The sequence below is a fragment of the Galeopterus variegatus genome, unplaced genomic scaffold, assembly GCF_000696425.1.
Source record: "Galeopterus variegatus unplaced genomic scaffold, G_variegatus-3.0.2 Scaffold1428, whole genome shotgun sequence".
Classification (NCBI taxonomy): domain Eukaryota; kingdom Metazoa; phylum Chordata; class Mammalia; order Dermoptera; family Cynocephalidae; genus Galeopterus; species Galeopterus variegatus.
The window spans coordinates 275183-301820 of record NW_007727539.1 but is presented as its reverse complement, the minus strand read 5'-3'; the positions used below and the strand labels follow the sequence as shown (position 1 = coordinate 301820).

At 51.9% G+C, this 26638-nt stretch overlaps 5 protein-coding genes across 7 annotated transcripts in view; 1 reads left to right on the top strand and 4 right to left on the bottom strand.

Moving 5' to 3' along the window:
• The window catches only part of MOGS (mannosyl-oligosaccharide glucosidase), a 4877-nt gene extending 4079 nt beyond the window's left edge, over positions 1-798 (bottom strand). The window contains exon 1 of the mRNA XM_008576940.1: positions 714-798. Coding sequence (XP_008575162.1) covers positions 714-747 — 34 coding nt within the window. The 5' untranslated portion in view covers positions 748-798. The remainder of the gene's footprint in view (positions 1-713) is intronic.
• Positions 799-5335: 4537 nt separating this feature from the next.
• Positions 5336-6502, bottom strand: MRPL53 (mitochondrial ribosomal protein L53). Of its 2 annotated transcripts, XM_008576939.1 has the most exons (4): positions 6438-6502; positions 6215-6350; positions 6014-6126; positions 5336-5908 (listed from the first exon to the last, which is right to left on the bottom strand). In XM_008576939.1, the coding sequence occupies exons 2-4, from the start codon at positions 6304-6306 to the stop codon at positions 5775-5777; spliced, it is 339 nt and encodes a 112-aa protein (XP_008575161.1). In that variant the 5' UTR covers positions 6307-6350; positions 6438-6502; the 3' UTR covers positions 5336-5774. The 2 variants fall into 2 exon arrangements, with proteins under 2 accessions (XP_008575161.1, XP_008575160.1); XM_008576938.1 differs by lacking the exon at positions 6438-6502 and having other exon boundaries at positions 6215-6403.
• Positions 6503-6627: 125 nt separating this feature from the next.
• Positions 6628-13753, bottom strand: CCDC142 (coiled-coil domain containing 142). The gene is made up of 9 exons (XM_008576958.1): positions 12589-13753; positions 12237-12323; positions 12011-12157; positions 11743-11873; positions 11556-11669; positions 8490-8604; positions 8108-8285; positions 7787-7986; positions 6628-7646 (listed from the first exon to the last, which is right to left on the bottom strand). Exons 1-9 carry the CDS (start codon positions 13751-13753, stop codon positions 7390-7392), a joined length of 2394 nt encoding a protein of 797 aa, XP_008575180.1. The 3' UTR covers positions 6628-7389.
• Positions 13754-13877: 124 nt separating this feature from the next.
• On the top strand, positions 13878-21846 carry TTC31 (tetratricopeptide repeat domain 31). Its single transcript, XM_008576937.1, is given in 14 exon segments — positions 13878-13951; positions 14123-14211; positions 17307-17409; positions 17529-17758; positions 17945-18028; positions 18402-18458; positions 18553-18633; positions 18742-18936; positions 19269-19320; positions 19399-19489; positions 19580-19721; positions 19935-20036; positions 20215-20456; positions 20459-21846. Coding segments are annotated over 14 exon segments (1542 nt in total). The 5' UTR covers positions 13878-13911; the 3' UTR covers positions 20493-21846.
• A 2771-nt stretch (positions 21847-24617) lies between these two features.
• Positions 24618-26285, bottom strand: LBX2 (ladybird homeobox 2). 2 transcript variants are annotated; one of them, XM_008576935.1, is made up of 2 exons: positions 26065-26285; positions 24618-25029 (listed from the first exon to the last, which is right to left on the bottom strand). In XM_008576935.1, the coding sequence occupies exons 1-2, from the start codon at positions 26283-26285 to the stop codon at positions 24660-24662; spliced, it is 591 nt and encodes a 196-aa protein (XP_008575157.1). In that variant the 3' UTR covers positions 24618-24659. The 2 variants fall into 2 exon arrangements, with proteins under 2 accessions (XP_008575157.1, XP_008575158.1); XM_008576936.1 differs by having other exon boundaries at positions 24618-25051; positions 26081-26238.
• Between the last annotated feature and the right edge of the window lie 353 nt (positions 26286-26638).

Genomic DNA, 26638 nt, shown 5'->3' with positions numbered 1-26638 from the left:
TCGGGCTAGCGCCCGGCGCCCGGCGACCACTGCCCACTCAGCCGCACCTGCCGATCCGCGCCTCCCGCTCCACGTCCGCCTCCTGCCGGAAGTCCCGCCCCGCCACGTCAGGTTAAGTCCCCGAGTCCGAAACTGCTGTCGTCCGCTTGGCGTAGTAGGACTCGTCACTCGAGTCCGCCTCGGGCGGAGTCTACTGGGTCCGTACTGGTCCATCGTCCTCACGAAGTTCACAGTCTAGTAGAAAAAAAACAACTTCACCTTGGGTTTTTGTTTTTTCTTTCTAAATAACAGCTATAAAAGAAACTGAGACGCTATCCCAAGTGTTTTACACCTGGATGGGAGTTGCTCCAATCACATGGCAGAAAACCGTGGCCTAGGACATACAAATAACTTGGGGAGGGCCGCAGAGCTGGAAGTGGCTAGCTTCGAACCCAGGTGTGTCTGGATAAGGCTGGATCACTTTGCCCACCCTCGGCGCCTTCTTTCCTTGAGTGCAGGAGTGCAGCAAAGAGAAAGCTTGGGGCCTGGTTTGGGGGGGGGGGGGGGTAGAATGGCCGCGTAAGTCAAAGAGAGTGCACGGCGCCTGTCCCTGTGGGTCTCCGAGAACTTCAAGGTCATCCCTCTTCATAACTCTCCTGATCCACTCCTCCCCCACCTTGCTCTGGCGGGAAGCTGGGGCGCCCAGATTAAGCGTCTGCCCGGGGCCCGGTTACCGGTGAGAAGGGGCTGCGGGCTGCGAGTCTTCATGCCGAAGTAGACGTGAGGGCGGTAGGTTCCCCAGAAGAGGTCCGGGGCCACGGTGGCTGGATAAGGCTGGATCACTTTGCCCACCCTCGGCGCCTTCTTTCCTTGAGTGCAGGAGTGCAGCAAAGAGAAAGCTTGGGGCCTGGTTCCAGCAGTGAGTGAGTGAGTGTGTGTGTATGCGGTGTGTGTGTGTGTGTGTGTGTGTGTGTTTAAGCTATTCTGTGACTTGACAAGTCACATCTCCACTCAGCCTAGAATTCTTTATCTAGATGAACCCTAACAGGCCCATAATGGTGATGCATGTATTTATAGAAGGCATTTCCCGCCCCCTACAACCCAGGAGGCAAAGGAGCTTAGGCAAAGAGTGTAAGAAGAGTAGGTCCAGGTCAGAGTAGGCTGTAGGAAGGTAGCATCTGTACTTCAGGTTGACCTTACAATAGTCAACATTACATTTGATGGCAGTTCAGAAATGTAATTTAGATTTATAGTTACTTCTCACCAACAGCCCAACATAAAATGTATTTTCATAAAGTAGACATCAATTCCATCCTAAAAACAAAACAAAACCCTACTCTATACCCTTATGCCCCTCTAAGCTATTATCACATCTCCATCCAAACCCATTATATAAAACTAATGTTTTATGCAACATACCCACTTATATTTCACTATAATATGACTCTGGCCCCACTCTTCACTGGTAGACTTTTTTGCACATTCAACAATCACCTTCTTCTGACCAAATCCAATGGTCAGTCCTGCTTATTATCTCTCTTGCTACCATTTGCACTTGGTCCACATCTCTATCGTAGCACTTATGACATACCTGAGTTTCATTATTAATCTTTGTATCCCAGTACTTATCAGAGTTATAAGCACAAGATAGATGCTAAATATTTGTAAATTCAACCAATGTTTATTACACACTCTGTATTACACTGTGCAAGGTGCTGGGGACACAGAGAGAAGTTCATAATTTATAACCATTCCCATTTTTTACAGATGAGAAGAGTGGTTAGGTTTGGCTCAGTCATGGAGCCGGGAAACTCAAATTCAGGTTGTCAGTGTTCTTTTGAATTTAGAATAAGGTCTCTCAGATAATAGCACTTCCCATGTTCCTGGCAGTCTTTACAGATATTAACTCATTTAATCTTCTCAACGGTCCTATGAGGTAGGTACTATTATCCCCATTTTACAAATGAGGAAACAGGCACTGATTAAGTAATTTGTTCAAAGTCACACAGCTACTTAAGGGCAGAGATGGGATTTCAACTTCAGACAGTCTGGCTCTTTACTACACTATACTGCTTCCTGATATTTCTTTTTTTTTTTTTTGAGACCGGCCGCACTGTGCTCAGCCAGTGAGCGCACCGGTCATCCCTACATAGGATCCGAACCCGCGGCNCCTGCCTCGCTTCTCGGGCTAGCGCCCGGCGCCCGGCGACCACTGCCCACTCAGCCGCACCTGCCGATCCGCGCCTCCCGCTCCACGTCCGCCTCCTGCCGGAAGTCCCGCCCCGCCACGTCAGGTTAAGTCCCCGAGTCCGAAACTGCTGTCGTCCGCTTGGCGTAGTAGGACTCGTCACTCGAGTCCGCCTCGGGCGGAGTCTACTGGGTCCGTACTGGTCCATCGTCCTCACGAAGTTCACAGTCTAGTAGAAAAAAAACAACTTCACCTTGGGTTTTTGTTTTTTCTTTCTAAATAACAGCTATAAAAGAAACTGAGACGCTATCCCAAGTGTTTTACACCTGGATGGGAGTTGCTCCAATCACATGGCAGAAAACCGTGGCCTAGGACATACAAATAACTTGGGGAGGGCCGCAGAGCTGGAAGTGGCTAGCTTCGAACCCAGGTGTGTCTGGATAAGGCTGGATCACTTTGCCCACCCTCGGCGCCTTCTTTCCTTGAGTGCAGGAGTGCAGCAAAGAGAAAGCTTGGGGCCTGGTTCCAGCAGTGAGTGAGTGAGTGTGTGTGTATGCGGTGTGTGTGTGTGTGTGTGTGTGTGTGTTTAAGCTATTCTGTGACTTGACAAGTCACATCTCCACTCAGCCTAGAATTCTTTATCTAGATGAACCCTAACAGGCCCATAATGGTGATGCATGTATTTATAGAAGGCATTTCCCGCCCCCTACAACCCAGGAGGCAAAGGAGCTTAGGCAAAGAGTGTAAGAAGAGTAGGTCCAGGTCAGAGTAGGCTGTAGGAAGGTAGCATCTGTACTTCAGGTTGACCTTACAATAGTCAACATTACATTTGATGGCAGTTCAGAAATGTAATTTAGATTTATAGTTACTTCTCACCAACAGCCCAACATAAAATGTATTTTCATAAAGTAGACATCAATTCCATCCTAAAAACAAAACAAAACCCTACTCTATACCCTTATGCCCCTCTAAGCTATTATCACATCTCCATCCAAACCCATTATATAAAACTAATGTTTTATGCAACATACCCACTTATATTTCACTATAATATGACTCTGGCCCCACTCTTCACTGGTAGACTTTTTTGCACATTCAACAATCACCTTCTTCTGACCAAATCCAATGGTCAGTCCTGCTTATTATCTCTCTTGCTACCATTTGCACTTGGTCCACATCTCTATCGTAGCACTTATGACATACCTGAGTTTCATTATTAATCTTTGTATCCCAGTACTTATCAGAGTTATAAGCACAAGATAGATGCTAAATATTTGTAAATTCAACCAATGTTTATTACACACTCTGTATTACACTGTGCAAGGTGCTGGGGACACAGAGAGAAGTTCATAATTTATAACCATTCCCATTTTTTACAGATGAGAAGAGTGGTTAGGTTTGGCTCAGTCATGGAGCCGGGAAACTCAAATTCAGGTTGTCAGTGTTCTTTTGAATTTAGAATAAGGTCTCTCAGATAATAGCACTTCCCATGTTCCTGGCAGTCTTTACAGATATTAACTCATTTAATCTTCTCAACGGTCCTATGAGGTAGGTACTATTATCCCCATTTTACAAATGAGGAAACAGGCACTGATTAAGTAATTTGTTCAAAGTCACACAGCTACTTAAGGGCAGAGATGGGATTTCAACTTCAGACAGTCTGGCTCTTTACTACACTATACTGCTTCCTGATATTTCTTTTTTTTTTTTTTGAGACCGGCCGCACTGTGCTCAGCCAGTGAGCGCACCGGTCATCCCTACATAGGATCCGAACCCGCGGCGGGAGCGCTGCTGTGCTCCCAGCGCCGCACTCTCCCGAGTGCGCCACGGGCTCGGCCCCCTGATATTTCTTTTTTAAAGGAGAAGGAGAAACAGTCCCTTGAAGATAGCACCCTTTTGGGCAAGGAAGAGGGATAGTAATGCTGTAGGAGGGTCATGGGAATTGTATTTGGCAAAGTACACATTAGCCAAAGTCTAAAGATCTTGACTGCCTACCTGACCATTCTGAAATTCTCTAAAGCAGCAGCTCTCAACCATTTTTTTTCCCTACAACCCACAGTAAGAAATAATTCTATACTGCAATCCAGCATGTGCGCGTGCGCACACACACACACACACACACACACACACACACACACACACACACGTGCACGATATGCTCAAAACTAAAATTTCCTAAAAGGATTTCTCATTCCATGTGTAATGCACTGTGATACTTTTTATTCTATTTCACTTTTTAAAGGCTGATTTAACCCCCTAAATTAATTTCATGATCCACACTAATGGGTGTGGACCCACTATGAAAAACCCTACTTTAGGCACTGTTTCTGAAACAAATAGTAGTGGGAAATAAAACCAGTCATGTGCTTTGGAAGGATAAAATTAAGCAGCAGCAAAAATTATTAGGAAAAAGGAGATCTGGAGGGAGAATGCAACAATGCTACAGGAGAGGGAATGGAAATGAAGAGATAATTGCAGAAGTTCTTAAAAAAGGCTCAGAATAGGCTGGCCAGTTAGCTTAGTTGGTTAGAGAGTGGTGCTGATAACACTAAGGTGCAGGATTTGATCCCTATACCAGCCAGCCACCAACTAACCAACAAACAAAACAAAAGACTCAGAATAAAAATATTCAGAACAAAAGAATATTCTTTTTTCTTTTCTTTTTTTTAAAGATGACCAGTAAGGGGGTCTTAACCCTTGACTTGGTGTTGTTAGCACCATGCTCTCCGAAGTGAGCAAACTGGCCATCCCTATATATGGATCCAAACCCGTGGCCTTGGTGTTATCAGCACCACTCTCTCCCAAGTGAGCCATAGGCTGGCCCTTGAACAAAAGAACATTCGGAATTGACTAACTGGATATTCAGGGAAAGGGAAATAGCAGAACCAGAGATAACACTGTGGTTTCCAGCCCGGTGGCTGAGCAGATGAAGTGCCTTTAAAAGGAATGGAGAAGTCGGGGGGGGGGAGAGGCAAGTATATGTGTCTGTAAGGTTATCACTTCTACTTTAGACAAATAGTGTTGGTGGGATTTGGAGGAACTGGTAGTAGGTAATGATTATAGCACAGAAGTTGGAGTTAGAACCAAACAAAAAAGTAAGGTTTAACCCGAGAGGGTAGTTCAAGGTATGACGAGATGAGGTGCCCCAGAAGAATGAAGAGAGAAGGATAAAGGTGGTACACCTTTATGGTTAAGAAAAGTAAAGGACCCCAGAGGGAGAGAAGTTCCACAAGGAAGTAAATTAAGTGCAGCAGATGCTACTAGTAGAAAGATGAGAAAACAGTACAGTCTGTCAGTGTCCTTTTACACTGGATCTGGTAAATAGGAGTGAGAGGTACCTTGAGTGAGTGGTGGGAAAAGCCAAATTCAAAAGGGTTAAGCAGTGAGTGATGGTAAGAAAGTGAAATAAATTCAAATTCGTCCAGACCCTTCCACAATCTTGTCTGGCCCCAGAGACATTGTAGTCATGGTTGCTTGTGTTGTTTTTTGGGGGGGGTTTGGCGCTCCGTGGCCCTCCAGATAGTGATATGAATGACCAATTCAAGTTCGTCTTTGGTAAGTGTCTTAGTCCCAGTTAAAAATCTGCTTGTTGGTGTCTTCCGAGCTGTCAGTTGCCAGTATCAGCGCTCGGCTTGTCCCCGCTCTCCGCGGCAACCCTGGCCTGGATGTGGGTGGCGAAGGCAGTGAACATTTCCTGAGCGGTGAGGTGGGCGCCGTGCATTATCAGGCGATGCCCATCTCCTGGGAATGAAACAAACGAGTCAGGTAGAGGACGCCAGAGCAGGGGCAAAGGGGCTTGCGGGCTGCCCGTTGCCCCCTCCCGCGCGTCTCCCCACCCGAGCCCACCGAACAGCACGTCCACGCAGGGTTCGGAGCCGTCGTGTCTCACGTCCACAATCACCGAGCAGTTGAGATTGGTGGAGCGGACCTTCTCGCTGCTCACCGCCTGGAGGAAGGTCCTGTGGTGGAAAAACGGCGTGAACGCCGGGCCGAGGGGACTAGAGCCCCGGCGGGAGGAAGGCGTGCCCTTTCCCACCCCCCTCGTACCTGGTCGACTCCACGTTCTTCTCGAAAGGGCAGAATTGAACCCGAACCTGCTGCACGGACCGGAGCCCGAGCCGAGCCAAGGCCGCCGCCATGGTGAACTCGGCCCCGGAAGGACTCGCGCGGGCGGAAGGGTTGCCTACACAGGAAGCTCTGAATGGCTCGGCGCTCGGCGCCCGCAGCCCGCAGCCCGCAGCCCGCCGCCCTCTGTGGGTTAGACACTCACTGCCTCCTGCCGCCGGCCGTCAGCCGCGGGGGCGGCCTCCGCACCGCCGCCCTGGGCTCCCCAGCCCGAAAGAGGAGGAAAGCCGGAAGGGAGAAAGGTGGTTTCGGCACTGGGCATGGAGGGACCCAAAGTAAGCGGTCAGTAAATACTACCTATCATTAACAGTCCTCCTGTACCACGGTGAAGACAATAAATAAACAGTGCAAAACTCCTGTGCATGAAGACACGTCGTTCTCAGCAGCCTTTCCCCTTCCGTATCCTGTTGTGACAGATCTAGGTTAACACCATCTTAAGTCCTGGCCCCTTCCAAGGAGAGGACACCCCGACAGCAGGGACTGTCTACCTACCAGGACATAAACCCCATTCCGGTAACTGAAGATGAAACATGTTGAACTCTGAATAACCTAAGCTTAAATGTTAAAGGTCCTACAGCCCAATGTTCTTAAATAACTGGAAATAGTAACGGGGAGGGGAATACAGGGTAATACAACCCTTGGGACTGATCCAGGTGTAGAATGCCTATTCTGCTTCTCTGGCTCCCCATGAATTAACTGTTTTTAACCTGCTCCTGGGACTTACGAGGAAGTGACATCTAGCCTCTGCTTTCTATTGCTTTTCCCTTTCCCTCTCCCCTGGGATCCAACTCTCTTAGTTGTCCTCCCACTTCTTGCCCTGAGATGTCTTCACTGATGGGGAACTAAGCCTGAACCTCCCAAGGATGCTGACCTTCACTATCCAGGCTTTGATTTTGCCCTTAACTCTGGATTCCAGGCGCTGGAGTGATGTTGGATTATTGGCTTGTAAGTCCAGGCTCTGTGTAACTTGTGTCTCTCAGGTATGCTTTCTTCGAAGTTCCCTGTTGTAGGCTTCTTTAATCTGCAGTTCCAAATATCTGGGCTTTTCCAGCCAGTAATAGGGAGCCCTGGCTTTCTAGCTCCTGACCCTAGGCTCCTTAGGATTCAGGATTGGTCCCTAGGCAGGAAAGAAAAGGCAGGTGCCAACGGGGGCGTTGGTGCTGCCTCAGGGCAAGCCAGGCCTGCTGATTTCCCACCAAGTAGGCCTCAGGGCTAGGTCCCCTTCCCCCCAGTGTGCTTAGCAGCTGAGCTCTCTGGGCTGGGGATGATCCAGGATTGAGAGGGGGCTCCAAGCTCTCCAGGCTGTTGAGGCTGCAGCTGGGCAACTCCATGGTCTGGACCTCATTAGAAGTACCTGGTAAGGCAGGAATGGAAGGCAGGTGGCTGGTGGGGAGATGCTGAAGCCAGATCAGTGGTGAGGATGGGATGTGTGTTACATAAAGCAGTGAGAAAGGGGCAAAGAAAGCCTGGGTTTGGGGAGGGGAAGTGACTCACAGCAACAGGGAGGCCTCCTGTGGACTTGAGTCTTGGGCAGGGGCTGCTGCAACAGACACAGTAGGGCCCCATCCAGCCGCTGGAAGATGCTGAGCTTGAACAGAGTCCTGCGAAGATCCGGGGACAGGCCCCACTGCTCCTCTTCCAGCAACTCCCTGACCACTCCAAAGTCTTGTCTGAGCTGCAGTGCCCCCTGCAGGCTGAAGGCCAAAGTAAAATGTGGCCACCTGAACTTCCTGCCTCTCCAAACTGCTCTGCTCCCTATCTCTTCCCTTTTCCCAGTTCCATTCATCCCCTTCCACTGTCCCCTTTTCTTCCCACCTGAATCGGATCCCATGAGTGAGGATGTGGTCTAGCCAGGCATCCAAGACGGCTGTCAGTGTCTGACTGAGGGCAGGGGCCTGGGCTTGGGACGGCAATCCCTGCAGTCCTTGCAACACAGGCTCCAGTACAGTGCGGACCACCAAACCAGCATACTCACTAGGAACACTGGGAGGTTCTGGAGTGAGAGATGAGAAGGACAGGATATGAGGCTACGGAGTACCATTGAACCCCTAGATGGAACGTTTGGGAGAAGAGGGTAGGATTTCAGGAGGGGGGGCACAGAAGGTATGGACAAGGATGGAGGGAGTGGAGCCAGGATTTGGAGGGACATTATTACCTCCATGGAACCCTGGAAGGGGAAGCTGGGATGAGGAGTTACCAGGACAGAGACGAAGCCGCCAGTATCGACCCCGTGGCATGTAGAGCTTGAAGCCCTGTGTGGCTTGTTTATGACATTCTTGAAAAAAGAGACTTAGTGACTTGTCAGGCAGGAGCTGTGGGGATAGGGAGAAAGTAAAAGGGGCTTATGTGTTAGGGGCTTGTCAAATTATGATCCTTCTCTAAATCTGAGGTATTCAACCTAGTGTCCATAAAACCCCAGAATTGTATGTATAAATGTGTGGGCCTGGGCATTTTCTGAGGAGAGATCTCATAGCTTTCATTGGGTTTTCCAGGTGTTCTGGACCCAAATTATGAACAATTGCCCTAGGATTACCCTGCTGTCCGCAGCTTTGTCCAGAGGATGGAAAATCCTTGAGGTTAATTTTATTCTATAAGAACAATAAATAGGAAAAGAAAAGAGACGCTCCCTCCCCCCCCCACTGCCACTAGTATTCAAAAGCACATGCCAGAGAGAGGGGTCTGCATGATCTGCAAACAGGCAGAAGCTGAGGGAAGAAAGGGGAATTGTAACAATCTTCTGATTATCATCAATGAAAGGAAGGCAGGAACTGTTTGTATACCAGGAGCAATGTTTACTTTAATTTTCTGAGATTCAGGTAACTTTGGAATGTACTTACACTGGATATTCTTGACAGCCCATTTCTATTTCTCTAGAGCAGTATATATAAACCACGAAGCAAGAAAAGGCCCATATGTTGGATTTGTTTGTTTCTTTGATTTGTTTGGTAAGTTTTGTTTCGGAGGGAGAGAATACAGCAGTAAAGAGGGTCTCTGTCCTACAGCCCATCTTGGAGGAGAGGAATTCCAAGAAATGGGTTATATGGCAGCAGCTCTGTAAAGAAAAGGTGGATGCCAGGGAGCCTGAAGAGAGAAAGGCCTGGGCAGCCAGGCATGCGGTGGAGCCCATGTGGCTCTTGGCACATCTGAAAACAACCTGTCTAAATCCAGACTCTTCCTCTCTTCTCCAGCAAACCAGAACCCCCTTTTCTTTCCTTATTTATATCAAGGACATTACCCTTTTGTCAATGGACATTTGTTAGGAACCTCTGCACTCTGAGGGAATATGAGGTACACAGTGTGAAAGAGTCTCTTTCTCTCTCTGAGGCCTGGGACCTTACAGTCCAGCTGGGAGGAAAACACACAACACCTGATTCTTCTTTGTCATCCCAGTGCTGTATGTGCTGGAGCACGCAGAGCAGATACCCAGTAGGACAATGACCAGGCAGAGGAACAAGGCATGTAGGGTACTTTGCATGTAGGTGCATTTAAGTGTTTGGTTCACATGGTGAGCACACAGTCCCTGTCTCTTTTGCTCTGTTCTCCCTGAACTACCAGAACCTGAACTCTTCTTATATCATGTCTCCCTACTTCCTTCCACCCTGCCCCTACAGATAGATCAAACTTCTATCACCATCTTTACTGTTCCCCTTCTGCTCTTACAGTGGCTTCCCATCACTCATAAGACAAAGTGCAAGTTCTTTGGGCTGGTGTCCAGCTCTCCACAATTTGTTGCCAACTTGCTTACTCCTCCATCCCCCCACTCCCCTCCCCCTGTCTACTCACATCCCCCCCAAAGGAGCCTCTCTGCTCTGGTCAGGCTATCTCTGTACTACTTCCCCAAGAATCTATGAACTGCTCACCTCCAGTAACCCCTGCCGCTCCTCTTAGGCTGCCCAGCCACAGGCCCTGCATGGAGCCTTCTGTAAACTATATGCCACCATGGCCTTCCCTCCTCAGGGTTCCCATGACCGTCACTGTCAGCCCTAGTCATGATGACCCTGCTCTGGGGCATGCTGAGTTTAAGGAGACAGCAGTAAATTGAGGTAGAAATTCCCAACAGGCAAATGCAGATGCTGGACTAGAACTCTGGGAGCCAGAGGGCTAACCTGTGGGAGTTCACAGCAGCAAGACACGAGAAAAGGAGCAGAGGGTCAAGGATTGAAGTCTACGGCCATGTCCCTATTCTGGGCAAAGAGGAGAAAAGGGTAGCAAGAGAAAACAAAAAAACACCCATCTTCCATAGTAGGAAGAGATAATGTGCAAGATGGGGAAAAATTAAAATAGAAGTAATAGAAGTATAATAGCTTTATTCATAAATATAGATGGAAATCTTAGAAGAAACAGCCAAGCATGGACAAAGGTTACCACTGTGAGAAAGGAATCAGAGGTGGGGGAGGGCAAATAAAGTGCTATGTTTTCATTGGAAGCCTTATAAAATACTGTTCTATTTCACTTTTTAAAATATGGACATGCATTACTTTAATAAATGAAACTTTTGGGTTGGCCCATGGCTCACTCGGGAGAGTGCGGTGCTGATAACACCAAGGCCGTGGGTTTGGATCCCATATAGGGATGGCCGGTTAGCTCACTTGGGAGAGCATGGTACTGACAACACCAAGTCAAGGGTTAAGATCCCCTTATCGGTCATCTTTTTAAAAGAAAATAATAATAAATATATAAATAAATAAATGAAACTTTTAAAAAGAGGAGAAACATTGTATTGAAACTGGTAAGTAAAGGGAAAGATGAAAATCACTTATCCTGATTTTTCTCTACAAAATATACTTCAGGGTAACCAAATCATTAATGAGGGCAAGTTTCTCTTTGTAGGAGTAATCCAACTAATAGATGAAGAAAGAGTGATAGAACTGGAATATCACCCCTTTGCAACCTCTAATAAAATAATTAATCTAGGCAGTGATGGTCAGCGGCTATTAATATGACAAAATGAGGGCATGCCATTATTAGAGAGGAGGGGAGGGGCTAACTAGATGAAATAAAATTAACCATGAATTGATAATAATTGTTAAAGCTTTGGTGATGGGAATATGGGTTCCATTATATTCATCTCTCTACATTTGTATATGTTTGAAATTTTACATAATAAAATGTTAGAACAAAAAATGAACAGAGCAAGAAAAGATAAATTTAGTGAAGACTCCAAGGAGATTCCAAGTCACTGAGATGTTCCACTCTCCCCCTCCCCTGCAAAGCTGACACAGAACAGTCTTAAACTGCCAGTCAGGACCCCTGTTCTTCTCACCTGGATCTGTGCAGTCAGCTTCCGGATCTCCAGGCCCAGCTGCTGCTCCACCTCCAGAGCTAAGCTCTCCTCTGAGGCCAGGCTAGACAGAGTTTCTGCCTCATGCGCTAATGGCTTTGGGTGGAAACAGGGAGTAAGGGCCCAGCCCAGCCTAGGCTGCTCCCCTCCCTACTCCCCAGCCACTCACAGGTAAGTCCTTTTGGATTAGGAGCAAGAAGGAACCTGGGGCCCATGCTGCCAGGTGCTGCTGAGCTCTGCCCAAGAACCAAAGCAAGGTAGTCTGCAGGGTGCAGAGCCCCAAGGCGATGGATGCAGGACCTGGGAAGGAAAGCAGCACGGTGAGTATCTTAAGGGTCAGAGCACCTTTGGGAGGAGACAGACTTCAGAACAGAGTGAAGGAAAGAGGGGGATATACTCAACTGTTCTGTCCCCTCATCCCCAGCCCCATGTCTCACCTGGAAGCCGACAGATCAGTCCTGACCTGGGTTCTCGAAGGGCATCCAAGAGAGGAGGAAAGAGCTGTTGCAAAAGTTCAGTAGTACGAGAGGATGAGGGAAGGCTGCTCTGATCCCCAAGAGTAGATCCCAAGGCCTGGCAGAAACCTGAGGATGAGAGAGTATTGTCTGATGGGGCTGGGGCAACTTGGGACGTATGTCACCTCTCATGCCCCTTCCTTCTCACCTTCGTCCCAGCTCCAGATAAGAGACTGATGAAGTAGGCTGCGACACAGAGAAGCAAGCTCCTTCTCACACTCCTGAGGCAGGGGTGCTAGTGGAAGAAATGACTCTGGAGCCCGAAAACAAGGCCTCACTTTCCACACTGGCCCACTTAATGATGGGGCAAGAAGGGAGGTTACCTCCAAGACTGGGATGGAAAGCAAGACTTTGCCTTAAAAGCCCAGATGCTATAGTCTGAACCTAGGGGGTGTTCATTCTAAAGGGCCTGCTTTTGTTATCAGGATGGCAGGTGAGTGAGGTGACTAGACAGAAGAGACCCCAGGCTTTCCAAACACCCACCCAGGCCCATCACTCACCCTGACCCAGTGCCTGACTCAGCTGTTGTGCTGCTGCCCTAGGGTCCCTCCAGGGTCCCAGATTTAGGTCCAGACTCTGAGCACAGACTGCCCACAGCAGGGTCCAATATTGGTTCCACAGGGCTCCAGCCCTTCCAAGCCTTGGTCCACTGCTGGCTGAACCCGCCACACTCCCTGTCAGGCCCAGCAACCCTGGGAGCAGCTCCCGTTCTTCATGGCACCAACGGCTGAGCTGATCCCACAATCCCGATCCCCTGAGCGCCTCATGCAGCCGACTTGCCACCTGGCAACCCCGTTCCGCCGTCAGGAGACGGAGCACACGGGCCGGGGGGAAAGGGCGCGCTGCCCCTGGGACGTGGCTCATGGCTTCTCCCTGCAGCCTGTGGTAGGCGGGGAGCGCCTGCAGCAGCTCGGTGAGTTGGGACGACAGGCCGGGGCTGGAGGGCTCCCGGCCCAGAGCGCGAAGCTGCATCTCGATGGCAGCATCCAGGCGCTGGGCAGCCAGTCCGACGGAGCGCGCCAGGAGTAGCGGCTCGAGAGCCTCCCGAAGTCCGAATCGCAGGACCTCCCCGCGGGAAGGGTGCAACTGCAGATCGCGGCACAGCTGGGACAAGGGGCTAGGGCCGCGGGATGGCGTGCCGGGACTCAGGGTCCTCAGGAGGCGCACCGCCACCTGTAGGTGGCGGGCGCAGTCCCGGGCCTGGAGGAGCTGCTCTCGCTCGCGGTGCAGCCGCAGTAACACGGCCCGGAGACGCTGCAGCGCGGGAGGGATCGGGCCGCCCGCTGCTGGCTCCAGCCTCCGGTCCGCAGCGCCAGCCTCGTGGTCCTCGCCCTCGTCCGCCAGCGCTGGCCACCACGGCTGCCCTCCAGGAGCTCCGCCGGGCCGTGGGTCCAGGCAAGGGATGCTCCCGGACACAGGCAGCCCCAACCAGCCACGAGCCTCCCCGCGGAGAGCGCCCGCCCGCCTTCCCTCCCACTGCTCCTCCCCAGCGACCCCGGGCTGAGCCCACAGCTGGGGCACGGTGGCGAGCGGAGGCAGAGAGCCACCTGGGTGAGACGCCCGGGCCATGGGCAGCGCGTCCAGAACGAACCTAACGATTCCCGCTTGCGCGCACAGCCCAACGCCCACCGTAGCCCGGACTCCGCCCATCCCAAGAGCCGTCATCTCTTGCCCGGGAGCCGCGGGGACAGTCATGGACTCTCTCGCGCTCCGTAATCGAAGGCTTCTGCCCCTAACAAAGATGGCCGCCCACCCTGCTCTACCCCGCCCTTCGGCTGGTAACAAGTACTAAACTTTCGCTTTCGGGTCACTGTGGACGGGAGATGGCGCCGATTCCGAAGACTGTGGGGCGGATCAAGCTAGGTGAGCAGTGTGACAGGACGGGAGGGGGTCCGGGAGGGTAGAGGCAGCCCACTTGGGCCTACCTGCGGTGTGGACGTTTTCAGTAGGATTTTATACTTCAGGCGGAGGGTGGAAGGCTCTGGCCCATCCATCCTAAGCCCCCTGACGCGGCACCGCCTTCCTTTCCTGTAGACTGCCCTCTCAGGCCCGGCTGCCCGCTGGGGGTCGCTGCTGTCCCCCAGCTCTGCAAGGAATTCGGTCCAGAGGACTATGGTGAAGAGGTAAAAAGGAGTTTCAGCTCTCCCCAGCCCTGCTCCTCTTGGTCACGCCTCTTTTCAGTCAGCTGTGCTGAGACCCACGACGGGGTTGGCACCGCGTGGGAGCACTGGGGGTTCCCCGGAGGCATAGCCTCCGGCCGTGTCCTTGAGAATATTTGGCAAGTGAGGGGCGGGGGACAGGGAGGATGATTCTGCTGCAGTAAATGCTCGAAGTGGGCAGAATCGAGCAGACGAGGGTTTCTGAGCCGAAGATTGTAGAGTGGGTAGGAGTTCCTTGGGGAAATATATTATAGACAGAGGAGACAGTACGAGCAAAGAAAAGTTAAGAGAACTTCACTAAAGTAAGACCAGAGTGGAGGGCATGGTTGGAACAGTAAAAGGTGGGATGGGAGAGAAAGTAGCAAGTGGCTTGAAAGGCCTTGTCTGGCACAGGGGTTTGGATGTCCTCAGGTAGGCGATGGAGTTATTGAAGGAGCAACAGGATCAGATTTGGGAGCATTGAGAAGGTATACTTACAACTGCTACCTGGTCATCTCTACAACCTCAAACTCAAGAAGTCCAAAAGTTAATTCATCATCTTTGCAAATTGATTGCTTTTCCTCTAACCCCAATTTTGGTTAGTAACACAAACTTCCATCTAGTTGCTTAATCCAGAAATAATGAGAATTGTTTTATAATCCTCCTTTTCCTTTATGTTACATGTTCAGTCATTCACTAAAATCTACTTCTGAAATGTCTCTTGAAATAAACCCCTCATTTCCATTCCTGCTCCAGCTTCCAGTGCCTTAGTTCAAGGACTTTCTCTCTGGCTTGAACAGTTGTAATGGCTGGCTAACTAAACATTTCATCCCTAGACTCATCATTTGAGCCTTCCCCTCTCCAGATCAAGTGCACTCCCATCACTGACAAGATAAAGTCCATACTCACTGGGTCATACAAGGTTCTTCAGAAACAGTTCCTGCCTCTGTCTCTATTGGAATAGTCTCCTCACCAATCTTTTTGTTCATTCAGCACCAACTATGTACCAGACACTGTTGTAGGCACTGGGAGGACAGCAGTAAGACAAACAGACAAAACTCCTTTCATTCAATTAATTAGAAGTATCTAGTGGAGGCACCCAGTCAACAAATAAATAAATATAGTATGTCAAGTAAGAGAAGTGCAAAGAAAAAGCAGGAAGGAGGATAGGGAGTGTTGAGTGGAGTTGGGAAGTTTCTCTTTTTAAAAGTAGTGGTTAGAAAAGTTCTCCTTGAGAAGGTGACATTTAAGCAGAGATCTAAAGGAAACAAAGGAGTGAGCCATTCACTGAGGAAAGAGCATTTCAGGCAGAGTAAATAAGAAATGTAAAAGCCCTGAGATGAGAGCACAGTTGGTATTTTATAGGATCTTCAAAGGACATCATTGTGGCTGGAGGAAGGTGATGAGAGGATAGGAGACAATTTGCAAAGATACTGGGGGGCCAGATTATGTGTGCTTATGTAGTGAATTAAAAGAATAGCATAGACTGTGTTTTGGGGAGAGGTAGTAGAATGTCAAGGAAGTCCTTTTTTTTCAAGATGACGGGATTGGTCTGAGGAGGATGAGAGAGGCTGAAGATATAGGAAAGACAGTAAATATTTGAGTGGCACATCCTGGGGAGGCTATTTAAGATGGGGCCCAGAGCATGAATTATTTATGCTTAAGTTCCAGGTAGGAAGTTGAAGTAAACCCACCAGGAAATTGAATTCAAGAATAAACCTGATGAAAGTGCCCAGCAAAGTAAATGAAGATGCTGTTGAGTCAGGACTATCTCCTGAGGGGAGCCCTGGATCTAAAATCATTTTGAAAATTGAATATATCTCAGTAATCGGAAGTGTTGTTTTATGTGATTTTAGCACCCTTCCTATGTGTTATTTTAGCACTCTGGAGTTTCGTATGGCTTCTAAGTTTCTCAGTCATCCTGCTGTATTTAGGCCTGATTAGGCCACATAGGGACCTGATGATTCCTGTCCTCTGAAGCTTACACTCACTGAGGAAATAACTCTCATGAGAACCACAGAATGTGTGGGACTAGCCTTGAAGAGTCTTGCCTCATTATGTGAGTGAGGAAGGGGTACAAAGAGGTTAAATGACTTGTCCAAAATCAAACAGCCGGGCAGTGGCAGTCAAAACTAGGATGCTAGTGGCTCCACTCCAGCATAGTGCTCTTTCCAGTTCCATGCTGCTTTGCCAATTAAGAAAGCAATGAAAAGCAACGAATGACAGAGTTCTAAACTGTATATAACACTAACTATGTGGACACAGTTTGGTTGTGAGAGGGCAGAGATAATTGAAAATGAAAGGGTCTGGGAAGGCTTTGAGGGTAGATGGAATTTGAACTGGACCTTGAAGGTGAGACAAGATGTGGCGAGAAAGAAGCTCAGAGCCAGGAGAGATTGGAGGAAAGGCTCCAAGGCTGGAGGGAGCCTGGTGGCAGAGGGAGGATGGCAGCTAGGCAGGGGAGGATTGCAAGGGAAGGTTGGAAAGAACAGCAGGGAGCTTTGGGGAAGGCTCTGAATCCTAGGCTGAGCAGCTAGATTCAATCTTGCCCATGGCCCTGGCAGTGGGGAGTTACTGGAAGTTTTTAAGCAGAGGAATAATTTCTCAGAGCTTGAGTTTTGAGGAGAAACAGGTGACATGCAGGGGAGAGGCCAGCCAGAGCCGCTGCACTTATGTAGGTACTTGTGAGGTAGCTTCAGCACGGGTTATGTGGGGGCTGTTCATATTCAGGGATGTGACAGGGGTATAGCCGGAAGTACAGGTATGAGGGCTCCATTCCAGAGGTTTCTGTGTGGCTGACCTAGTGGCAGGTCAAGGGGAGAAGAACCTGGATGACGGAGAAGGCTGGGCTGAAAGCCACACTCCACCCTGGGGAAGGCAGGAGAGTAGTGAAGTGACATGCCGTGAAAGCCAGGCGCAGCAGATTTTGAGGTGCTGAAGAGGGACAGGTTAGAGCCAGTGAGAGTCTCTGGACTGGGTGGCTGGTTTGGGGCTGCCATGGTGGACAGATCAAGCCAGCCAAGCCCTTGCTGTCTCCCAGAGCTCCCCCCAATACCAGCCTCCCTCCCCTCCCCTCCCAGGACATAGTGGATTTTCTTCGACGGCTTGTGGAGAGTGACCCCCAGGGCCTGCACCGGATCCATGTGGATGGGAGCAGCGGGCGGCTGCAGCTGTGGCACCATGGTGGGGTGTGAAGGGCTGGGCCCAGGGATTGAGGCTGGCACCCAGGGGAGGGCAGAACCTCAGATGCACCCATCTCTCACGTTCCTCTTTCTGTCCTGTCTCTTTCTTCCTCCTGACAGATTTCCTCCTGGACCACTTCTCTGATGAGGGGGAAACGGCTGAACAGAGTGACAGGGGCAAGGGGGCTGAGGGACTGGGGACCTACTGTGGTCTCCGTAAGTCTTTCCTATATCCTTCCCAAGGATCTGAGCCCTGCCCTCAAAGCCCCTCTGCCTCTACATCCTTTCCCAGAGTCTCAGACAGCCTGCTTCAGGTGGCCATGCCCCAGAAGCTCCTGGTGACTGAAGAGGTGAGACTCTTAGGAAGGGGCTTCATGGCCCCCAGGGTTCTTTCAACCCCCAGATTCCCATCCTTGAATTCTTCCCTAATCTGTACCTTTCAAGAGCTTCCCGTATTGCTTGACTCTGTTTTGTGTTTGTTCTTATTCTCCCTGTCTCTTTTTTTCTTTTCCTGTCACTTGCCCTTCTTCCTCCAGGAAGCCAACCGCCTGGCTGAGGAGCTGGTGGCTGAGGAGGAGCGCATGAAACAGAAAGCAGAGAAGAGACGACTCAAGAAGAAGGTGGCTGGAGGGTAGAAGGAGGGGGATCCCAGAGGGAAGCTTTGTGAGAATAGGAGAGAACTCAACGTGGCCTGCCATGGATCCTCATGCCAGGAGGGCCCATGGAGCCCAGGGACTCCCGGAGGCCATCCGGTGCAATGGTTCTGGAATCCCACTGTATTGCCTGGGTTGGAACCTGCTTCCTTCTTACTGTGAGGCCTATGGCTGGTGACCGTTTTGTCTGCTCTTTCACCTGTGAAATGAGGATAATAACAATACCTACCTCATAGAGTTGCAAGGATTAAACGAGACAATGTATGCAAAACTCTTAACCAGTACATGACATATAGTAAGTGCTCAAAATGTATCAGCATCATCATTGTTGTTATTGCAGCGTCAAAAGGAACGAAAACGACAGAAGCGCTTGGAGCAGGATGGTGGGGATCCCAAGGTGAGTATGTACAGTCAGGCACTAAATACCAAGTGCCAGGAAGGCAGGCAGCTCAAGGTGATCCCAACTCTGTCCCTGATTACCTCCCCTCCAGGCCAACACTGCCCCAAATGGGGACGAGAGCCCTCCATCCAGTCCCAGGAACCCCACTCAGGGACAATGCGGTGAGGAAGAGGTGAGGACCCCCTTCCTCTCCTTCTTGGTCCCTGCCCACCCTCTCCTCCTCCTGCTCCAGGATGTACTTCATCCCCACTCCCATCCTAACTTTCCTTTTTGCCCACAGGACTCACTGGATCTATCTAGCACTTTTGTGTCTCTGGCTTTGCGCAAGGTTGGGGATAGGCCCGCCGGTACCTGCAGAGAGAAGGGACTGAGCCAGGAGCCCCAAGGCAGGGGCCAAGGCCCCCAAGAGAAGATGGGCCAAGAGGAAGGGAGCCCTCCAAGAGAGGAGAGGCCCAGGCAGAGTCCTAAGTCACAGGTGAGGTGGGCAGAAGAAGCTGGTTCATCTAGAACCGGTGGAAGGGGCACCAGCAAGTGCTGGGAAGGCACATGATCTGAGGGTCACGGGGGTGTCCAGTAGGAGTTCTCTGGCCCTATGGTCAAGAGACCTGGGGTGAACCTCCAACACTGTTGCCCTAACCCTGGGTAGTTTTCTTTGGAGGAAGGTAGGGCTCATACCATCTTGCAGAGCTGTCATGAGAATTATTCAAGGTGGGTGCTGCTGATTGCAATGTTATCTGTTGGAACAAAGGAGAAGGTTTTGAGGAAGCTGAGGCATAGGCCCTGCTTGACTTTGCTGTCCATCCCTAGGCATCTCCGGGACTGCTGGCAGCTGCCTTACAACAGAGCCAGGAACTGGCAAGTGAGATCCTTTCTCTCTCCCTCCTCAACCCACCCTCTCTGGGGTAGGGGTGAACCTTCCCATCCTCTCTCCTTCCAGAGTTGGGTACCAGCTTTGCTCAGAATGGTTTCTACCACGAGGCCGTGGTCCTCTTCACCCAGGCCTTGAAGCTCAATCCCCGGGACCACCGGTAGGTGATGACTTGGCTACTGTGCTAGAAGGTCACGGCAAGGCAGGGTGTTGGGGACCCAGATCTTTGGCCACTTTCTATCTTTATCAGGTTATTTGGAAATCGTTCCTTCTGCCATGAGCGGCTGGGTCAGCCAGTATGGGCACTGGCCGATGCCCAAGTTGCCCTTACCCTCCGGCCTGGCTGGCCCCGGGGCCTCTTCCGCCTGGGCAAGGCCTTGATGGGACTACAGGTAATGGGTCTGAGGCTGAAAACAGGAGAGGTTTGGATGGGGTGGGGTGGGAAGTGGGTCTATGTTGACATTTTCTAGATAAGCTCCTAACACCACAATGTCACAATGGTAGTGGCACTAGAAGTTGGGGCCCGTTTGGGGAAGGGGTAGTTTTAAGCTCCTTGAACCCCTGACACCTAAACCTTCCTCTTCCTAATCCCTCTGGGACCAAAGCGCTTTGGGGAGGCAGCTGCTGTGTTCCAGGAGACCCTGAGAGGTGGGGCCCAGCCTGATGCAGCCCGGGAGCTCCACTCTTGCCTTCAACAGCTCGGTCTGGTAAGGGAGCCAGGCCCACTCATGCTGGGGACATCAGGGAGAAATGGCTAGGACGGCAACACCAGGCAGTGTTCTCTGCTGCCTCAGATGGATAAGGGGGGCAGGAATGGGTGAGATGAGGGGCACGGGCTGTGCTGCTTAAAAGCAGTATTAGGTGCCCCTTTCTCTCCCTTTTCAGCAGGATCGGCGAGGAAGGATCCAAGCACCACCTCTATCAACTGGGGTACCCAAGCCATCTCCCCATGCTGAGCTGGGAGCCTCAGGCCTACCCTCCCTCAGTTTCCATCAACGTACTGCTCCAGGGGCTCCTGGCCTTCTGTCTCCACCCTTGCGTTATACCCCATGTCACCTGAGTCACCCCAACTGGCTCCTGGCTCAGAATAGAAGACCCCACCCTCTCCATCTCCAGGACCCGTCAAAGGGCTTGAGCCCCAGCCGCTACCTCAGGCCAGGTGAGGGACAACCTGTCCCTCATAGGGCATGGCCATGTGTACATCCCACAGGGATGGGGGACACGGTGTGGTGACAGTTCACTGCATATTTTGAGGCCTCATTCCCCAAATCCATAAGTTAAGGACACCCCAGGCAGTCATTCCTCCTGCCACAGAGAAACTTCTGATGAGAGACGGGAGCTCCACATCTGCCAAAACATCCTTTCTTAGTTTCTCAAGCAGAGTGGCTTCTTCTGGGGGCAGTAAGGAAAGATAAAATCCACCAAGGCTCAAGAAGGGAACTATACAGAAGTTCAGGTTGTTAGACTATTGCAGGGCCAGCAAGGAGGCATCTGGGGCTTATTCTGCTTCTTGGCCCTGGGGGACTTGTTCACCAGCTAGAGATCGGTGCTCAGGAATGAGGTCACAGTGATGAAGAGGGCTTGAGTCTTGCCCTTCGGCTTCATGGATACTCACCTCTTCCGAACCCCAGTTCTTGCCCTGCTTTCTCCAGCCATAGCACCAGTTTGCTCCCAGCCCCTTGTACCCTGTTTCCTGCCCACATAGCTATGCACACTGACCCCTCCTTTGTCTAATGGTCTGATGCTCACCTACTCCCACTGCTAGAAGATTCACCAAGGGTTTGCATGTGGGAAGTCCCTTACCAGCCTCTGCCTAGAGCTGGCAGGACCCACACATGTCCACACTCCCCACTGCCAACTGTCCTGCTGAATAGGGCCTCGGCAGGCCCCAGGCTGCTACTACCTTGGCCACTCTTTCCACCCCAGCATTGGGCATTGGAATTAGCCTTTCTCCATGTGAATTACTGTTTTTCCATCAAGGGTCACCACCCCGAAGAAGGCTGTATAATTCTCTGCTCCTTGTGTAAGAATCATGATTTCCTTTGTGTTTCTCCTCTAAGATTCTGGCAGTTCCTTTTAGTTCATTTAAGTGTAGATTTGCAAGGGACTTTTGGCCACACCTCCTCCCCCCCTCCCCCGCCCCAACACATGCTTTTCCCAGAGGAACCATTCATCAGGATAAATGATTCTTGGTGCCCTATGGGTCTTGCTTAGTACCCTTTGCACCTGGAGATAAGAGGCATTGAAACATCTCTTTTATTAAGGACTTTCCCAAATTTTTAAAAAGTTGTTTATGATTTAGGCCCCTTAAATACTGTGTAGCAGGATGAAGTCTGCTGTCAGTAGCTGGGTCGCCTTGGGCAGGTTTCTCAACATCTAAGCCAGTGCCCTTATCTGTAAAATGGGAGCAATTCCTACCTCACAGGGCTGTTGTGAGGATTGAAAGAGAAAATGTAAGAAAATGCCAACTAAGTGCCTGGTACATAGTGGGGCTAATAAACCGATTTTTATCTGCAACGATCCTGTATGTTCATGATTCCCACAGTGGGAAAAGAGGAGTATGAGTGAACTGTGGCTTAAATTCACAAAATCCAGAGTGCCTGGGACTGTGGTTCTTAAAGTATGGTCTCTGGACCAGCAGCATCAGCATCACCCGGGAACATGTTACAAATGCAGATTCTCAGGACCCACCCAGACCTTCCAAATCAGAAATGGTGGGGTTGGGGGGCCGCTTAGCTCAGTTGGTTAGAGTGTGGTGTTGTGTTTGGATCCCCATACCGGCCACACACACACACACACACGGTGGGAGTGGTGACCAGCAATTTGTCTCAATAAGCCCTCCAGTTAATCCTGGTGCACACTGTTCTAGGTCCTACCAGAGCAGACATCCATCCAGATGCCATTTGGTGGGATAGGTTTGAGTTATCCAAGGCTTGAGTACAAGAGGTGGCAGTTCTGGCTAGGCTAGAATTTAGGGAACCTCAAGTGGAGGGGGGATACAGCTCAGAGTCAATTAAAAGAATGGCCACTGGCCACTACTGTGTGGTATTTTTGCCTTCAGGCTGAGCTGGCTCCTTGTTCTTCTGGCCTCTTATATAAATGTTCCCTCCCCAGTATCTCTTAGCTTATCTTGGACTTCAGTCTTCTCCAAGAGAGACTCCTGATACCTTGCCCGCACATGGCCCCACACTTATTATTCCTAATTGATAGGGTTCTGGACCAGCAGCCTGAGTTCTGTGTCCCCAGGACTGGGAAATAGGATGACCAACCATCCCTGTTTTCCTCATAATGAGGGATGTCCTGGGGTGTAGGACATCCAGTGCTAAAACTGGCCAACAGGAAAGAGTTGGTCACCTTACTGGAAAGGTTCCAGAGAGGCAGTCTGTAGAAGGCCACGAAGGGAAAAAGGGCCCTCACAGGAGCCAGGGTTGGTGTGTGTGTTGTGTCTGTGTATTGAAGAAGCAACGTAGTTGCAGAGAATATTTTTTGCACATACTGGCTGACAGATTCTTAGCTCTACACCAGTGGCTGTTTGTTTCTGTCCATGGTTTTTCTTCCAGTTGTCCAGGTTTGCAGGGTTGTTACTGACTCATGCAATCCTCGGTCACTAGGGGAGTCACACTAATTCCTCCTCCATGACCACCTTCCCACTCCACCCCCAGTTCTGGCCCTGAATTTTCTCTCCTCTTACCTTTTCCAGTGCTTCCTTCCTCAGGTCTCTGCCAGCCTCTGCCAGTCTCTGGTCCACCCTGCACACACAACCAGATTAGCCTGCCCTAAACATTGCTCTCATGCCGCTCCTAAAATCTCCAAGGACCATGCTCTGTCTACAGTACAATGCCTAAATTCCTACCTTTGGCCTTTTCTCCCCTCCTCTGTCTGTAAATCCTTTGCTTCTTTTCAGGCCCAGTCACCTTTATAGGGACAGTACCTGTACTGGCCAAAAGCATGGGCTCCTGAGTCAGACAAGCAAGCAGGTTAGTTCCAGCCTCACCAATTACTTACAAACTGTGCAAGACCTGGCCAAGTTTCCTCAGGCTTCTGTGATTCAGTCTCCTTATCTTTAATATGGGAAAAAAGTCTCTGTCCCATTGGGTTATTGGGAGGATTAATCCACCCAAAGCACTGGACCTGCTCAATTCTGATATTTATTGTTATTGTTATTGATAGTTATTGTCTGAAAATGCCAGGTTCCCTTTGGTCTTGCAACCCTGGAATACCTTCTCCTGGGCCCCTTCTTTACCTGCAACTGAATCCCTAGCTGACCCCTCTTAAGTCCCAGAGCATCCTGGAAAGCCCATTGTCACACCTGGGCAGAGGTAGGCAAAGGTCTGACAGAGAAGGGAATCAGGAGAGATGCCTCAGCATGGTCTCCTGAGGATCAGCTGGGATGGCGGGGATGGGGAAGGCCTGTAAGTATGAGTGTTCCCCTTCCCTTCATCACTCTGCAGGAGGGCGATTCATCACCAGCAGAATAAATCAATGTCAGAAATATCCACAGGCAGAGCTAGGCTGGGGTCTCCACCAGCCTAGGCGGCTACTCCAAGCTCTGCCTGAGCCAGCCAGGCCTTCCCACCAGCCCATCGCTGCCACCATTCTGGAACAGGTAGAGGGTCCCAGAGGTAGGGGTGCCCTCTCTCCCAGCGCCCTTCACTTTGCCTGTATCACAGCATAGGATTCTTTTGGGTAAGAGGGGAGAAGAGTCGGGACCCCATTAACAAATGACCCAAGGGTGGGGAAAGAAGGAAGAGTCAGGCACGATGTCTGTCACTCCGGGCTGGCCTAGAGGTTAGAAGCAGATCTCCCAGGCTGGGTCTCATTAGAGGCCCGGTGGGACCAAAGGCAGCCGCCAGTAGGGGTGAGGTCTCCTGCAGTCACTGCCAGTCCTACCCCCTTCCTTTCGGCCCAGGTGTCTCCCGAGCAAAAGGGTCACAAGCACCGGCTCTGAAAACTGTCTGGGTGCGTGGGTCCAAGTCCTGACCTCGGGGTTCTTCCTCTGTAAGATGGCATAATTCTGTCAGCTACCTTACAGGGTTGCTATGAGAGTTAAAGGAAACGGCGTTTAAAGCGCTCGGCACAGTGTCAAGTGCGGAATCTCTGCAATAATCAGCACATTTCGCTGTCATCGGCCTCGGGCGTCCTGATTTGAGGCGTCGTGCGACGGAGTCTCGACTTTATTCTCAACAATTGGGAAAAGTGGGCGTCTGGACTATGGGCTGGTAGAGGCCCGGGTGGACCTCCTGTCTCCACCCTGAAACCCGGACAAAGCGCAGAGCGCGGAGCTGAGGAGTCCGGGGCCCCTGAGCCCAGGGCTGGCGGCGTCTTAGCCCTTAATCGTCCACCTGTACCTCCTCATCCGACAGGTGGGGCCCGGAATCAGGCCGGGCGGGGCGGGGTTCGGGCCGCGAAGGGCCGTCGGGCAGTGCTAGGCGGCGCAGGACCCCGGGAGACAGGGCGCGTAGCGAGGCCACATCGGCGCGCATCTCCTCCACGTCGCGCTTGAGCTTGGCGCGCCGGTTCTGGAACCAAGTGACCACCTGCGCGTTGGCCAGCCCCAGTCGCGCAGCCAGCCCGTCGCGCTCGGAAGGCGCCAGGTACTTCTGGAAGACGAAGCGCCGCTCTAGCTCCAGCACCTGCTGCGCGGTGAACGCCGTGCGTGACTTGCGCCGTCTGTGGCCGGCCAGGCCAGGGCTGCGGCCCCTCACTTCCGAGACTGCCGGGCCTGCGGGGGTAGGGCGGGAGTTAGTCTCCTGACTGCGGGAATCAGGTTGTGGCCTGGGAAGAAAAGCTGGAGCTGGGGTCAGTTCGGTGGGGCGCAGGCGGACGCGGACCAGAACAGTGGTGCCTAACGGAAGCGCGCGGGGGTCATGCGGAGGTGGGGGTAGGGGGCGCAAAGCGGGGTCGGCCCCGGGGTACGCGGTGGAACAGACTGGCGGCGTGTTTCGGGGGCAGGAGAATGGGAGACCTGGTGCAGGGTCAGGGGCGGTGCAGAGGAGACCTGGTGCAGGTCCAGACGTGGGGCGGGGCCTTTGAGGCCTGTCGGAGCCCCAGGCTGAGCGGGCTTGCAGGTTGTGTGTAACCAGACGCGGGTCGGAGTAGGAACTCTCGACCCGGCTTGGTGAGGGTAACAACTGGATCGCGCTCTTCCTTAGACTCGTGGGTGGCGTGAGGTACTGGGCTTACATACACTTCCTTAGTGACACTAGCGCCATCTCCTCGAGACCTAAAGGGGGATAGTTGGAGTGCAGAGAGCGAGCAAGGGCCGAGTGCGAACTCCCGCGCCCAACGCTGCGCCAACGACCTTTTGCTCCTTGCGCTGCCTTAAGAAGAGAGTGGCTTGGAGCGGAGCTTGGTGGCCTGGAGAGACCAGAGCATTGCCTCCCAGCGCTTTCTGCGCCGCTCTCGCCCCTCACTCCTTTACCGCCTGAGGCTCAAGCCTTTTGTCTCCTTCTCTACGGCCTTTCTCTGTCGCGATTGCCCCGCCTACAGCGAACGGACCAACGGGTCGCTCAGTTCTCGACAGCCCGGCCCTTCCCCGCGGCGCTGGCGGCCTCCAGGAGCGGCCGCGGAGCCTGGGGACTAAGGAGGAGAGGTGAGGACCCGGAGGTGCGAGCCCTGGCACGTGGGCTAAGGGAAGGGGACAGATTAGGGTGGCCGGACCTGGGTGGGACGAAGGTTTGAGACCGGGAACCAGTAGGAGACAGATGGGGAGGAGGCCAAGTCAGGGTCCGCGACCTTGCCCGCGCTGTACCTTCAGCAGGCTGCGGAGCACGCCCGTCAAGTCCGCGGAAAGTTTTACTGGTCAGCTCCTCCAGCGCGCCCAGCGGCGACGAGGGACCGGGGCCCGACTCAGGAAGCTGCAGCGCAGAGGGTGCTCGGGGGACCATGCGCGGGCCTAGGATGTCTGCGATGCTAAAAGGTGTCCGGGGTGTCCGGGGCTCGCGTCCCGAGTTCATGGCAGGCTGGGCTGTGACGGTTCCGCCGCCCGCTGCTCTCGGCTCCGCAGCAGCCTGAGCCCCAGCGCGAGGCTCCCGATCTGGGCCCCCAGCCTCGGACCCGCCCTCCGGCGCTGGGCCTGAGCCCCCATGTGCCCCTCCTCCTGCGCCCCCACCTCCCCACCCCAGGTCGCGGTGAGCCTGGAGCCCGTAGATGTCCCGGCATCCGTATTTCTACAGGGTGGAGAGGCGCGGAGAGGAGAAGCCGGCGGAACAAGCCGCCGGAGCAGGCTGCTCGGCGCTGCGGGGCGCGGCCGCGTGCACACTCAGGCTGGGCCCGTTCCCCCAGACTCTGGATGCCGCCGACTCCCCGC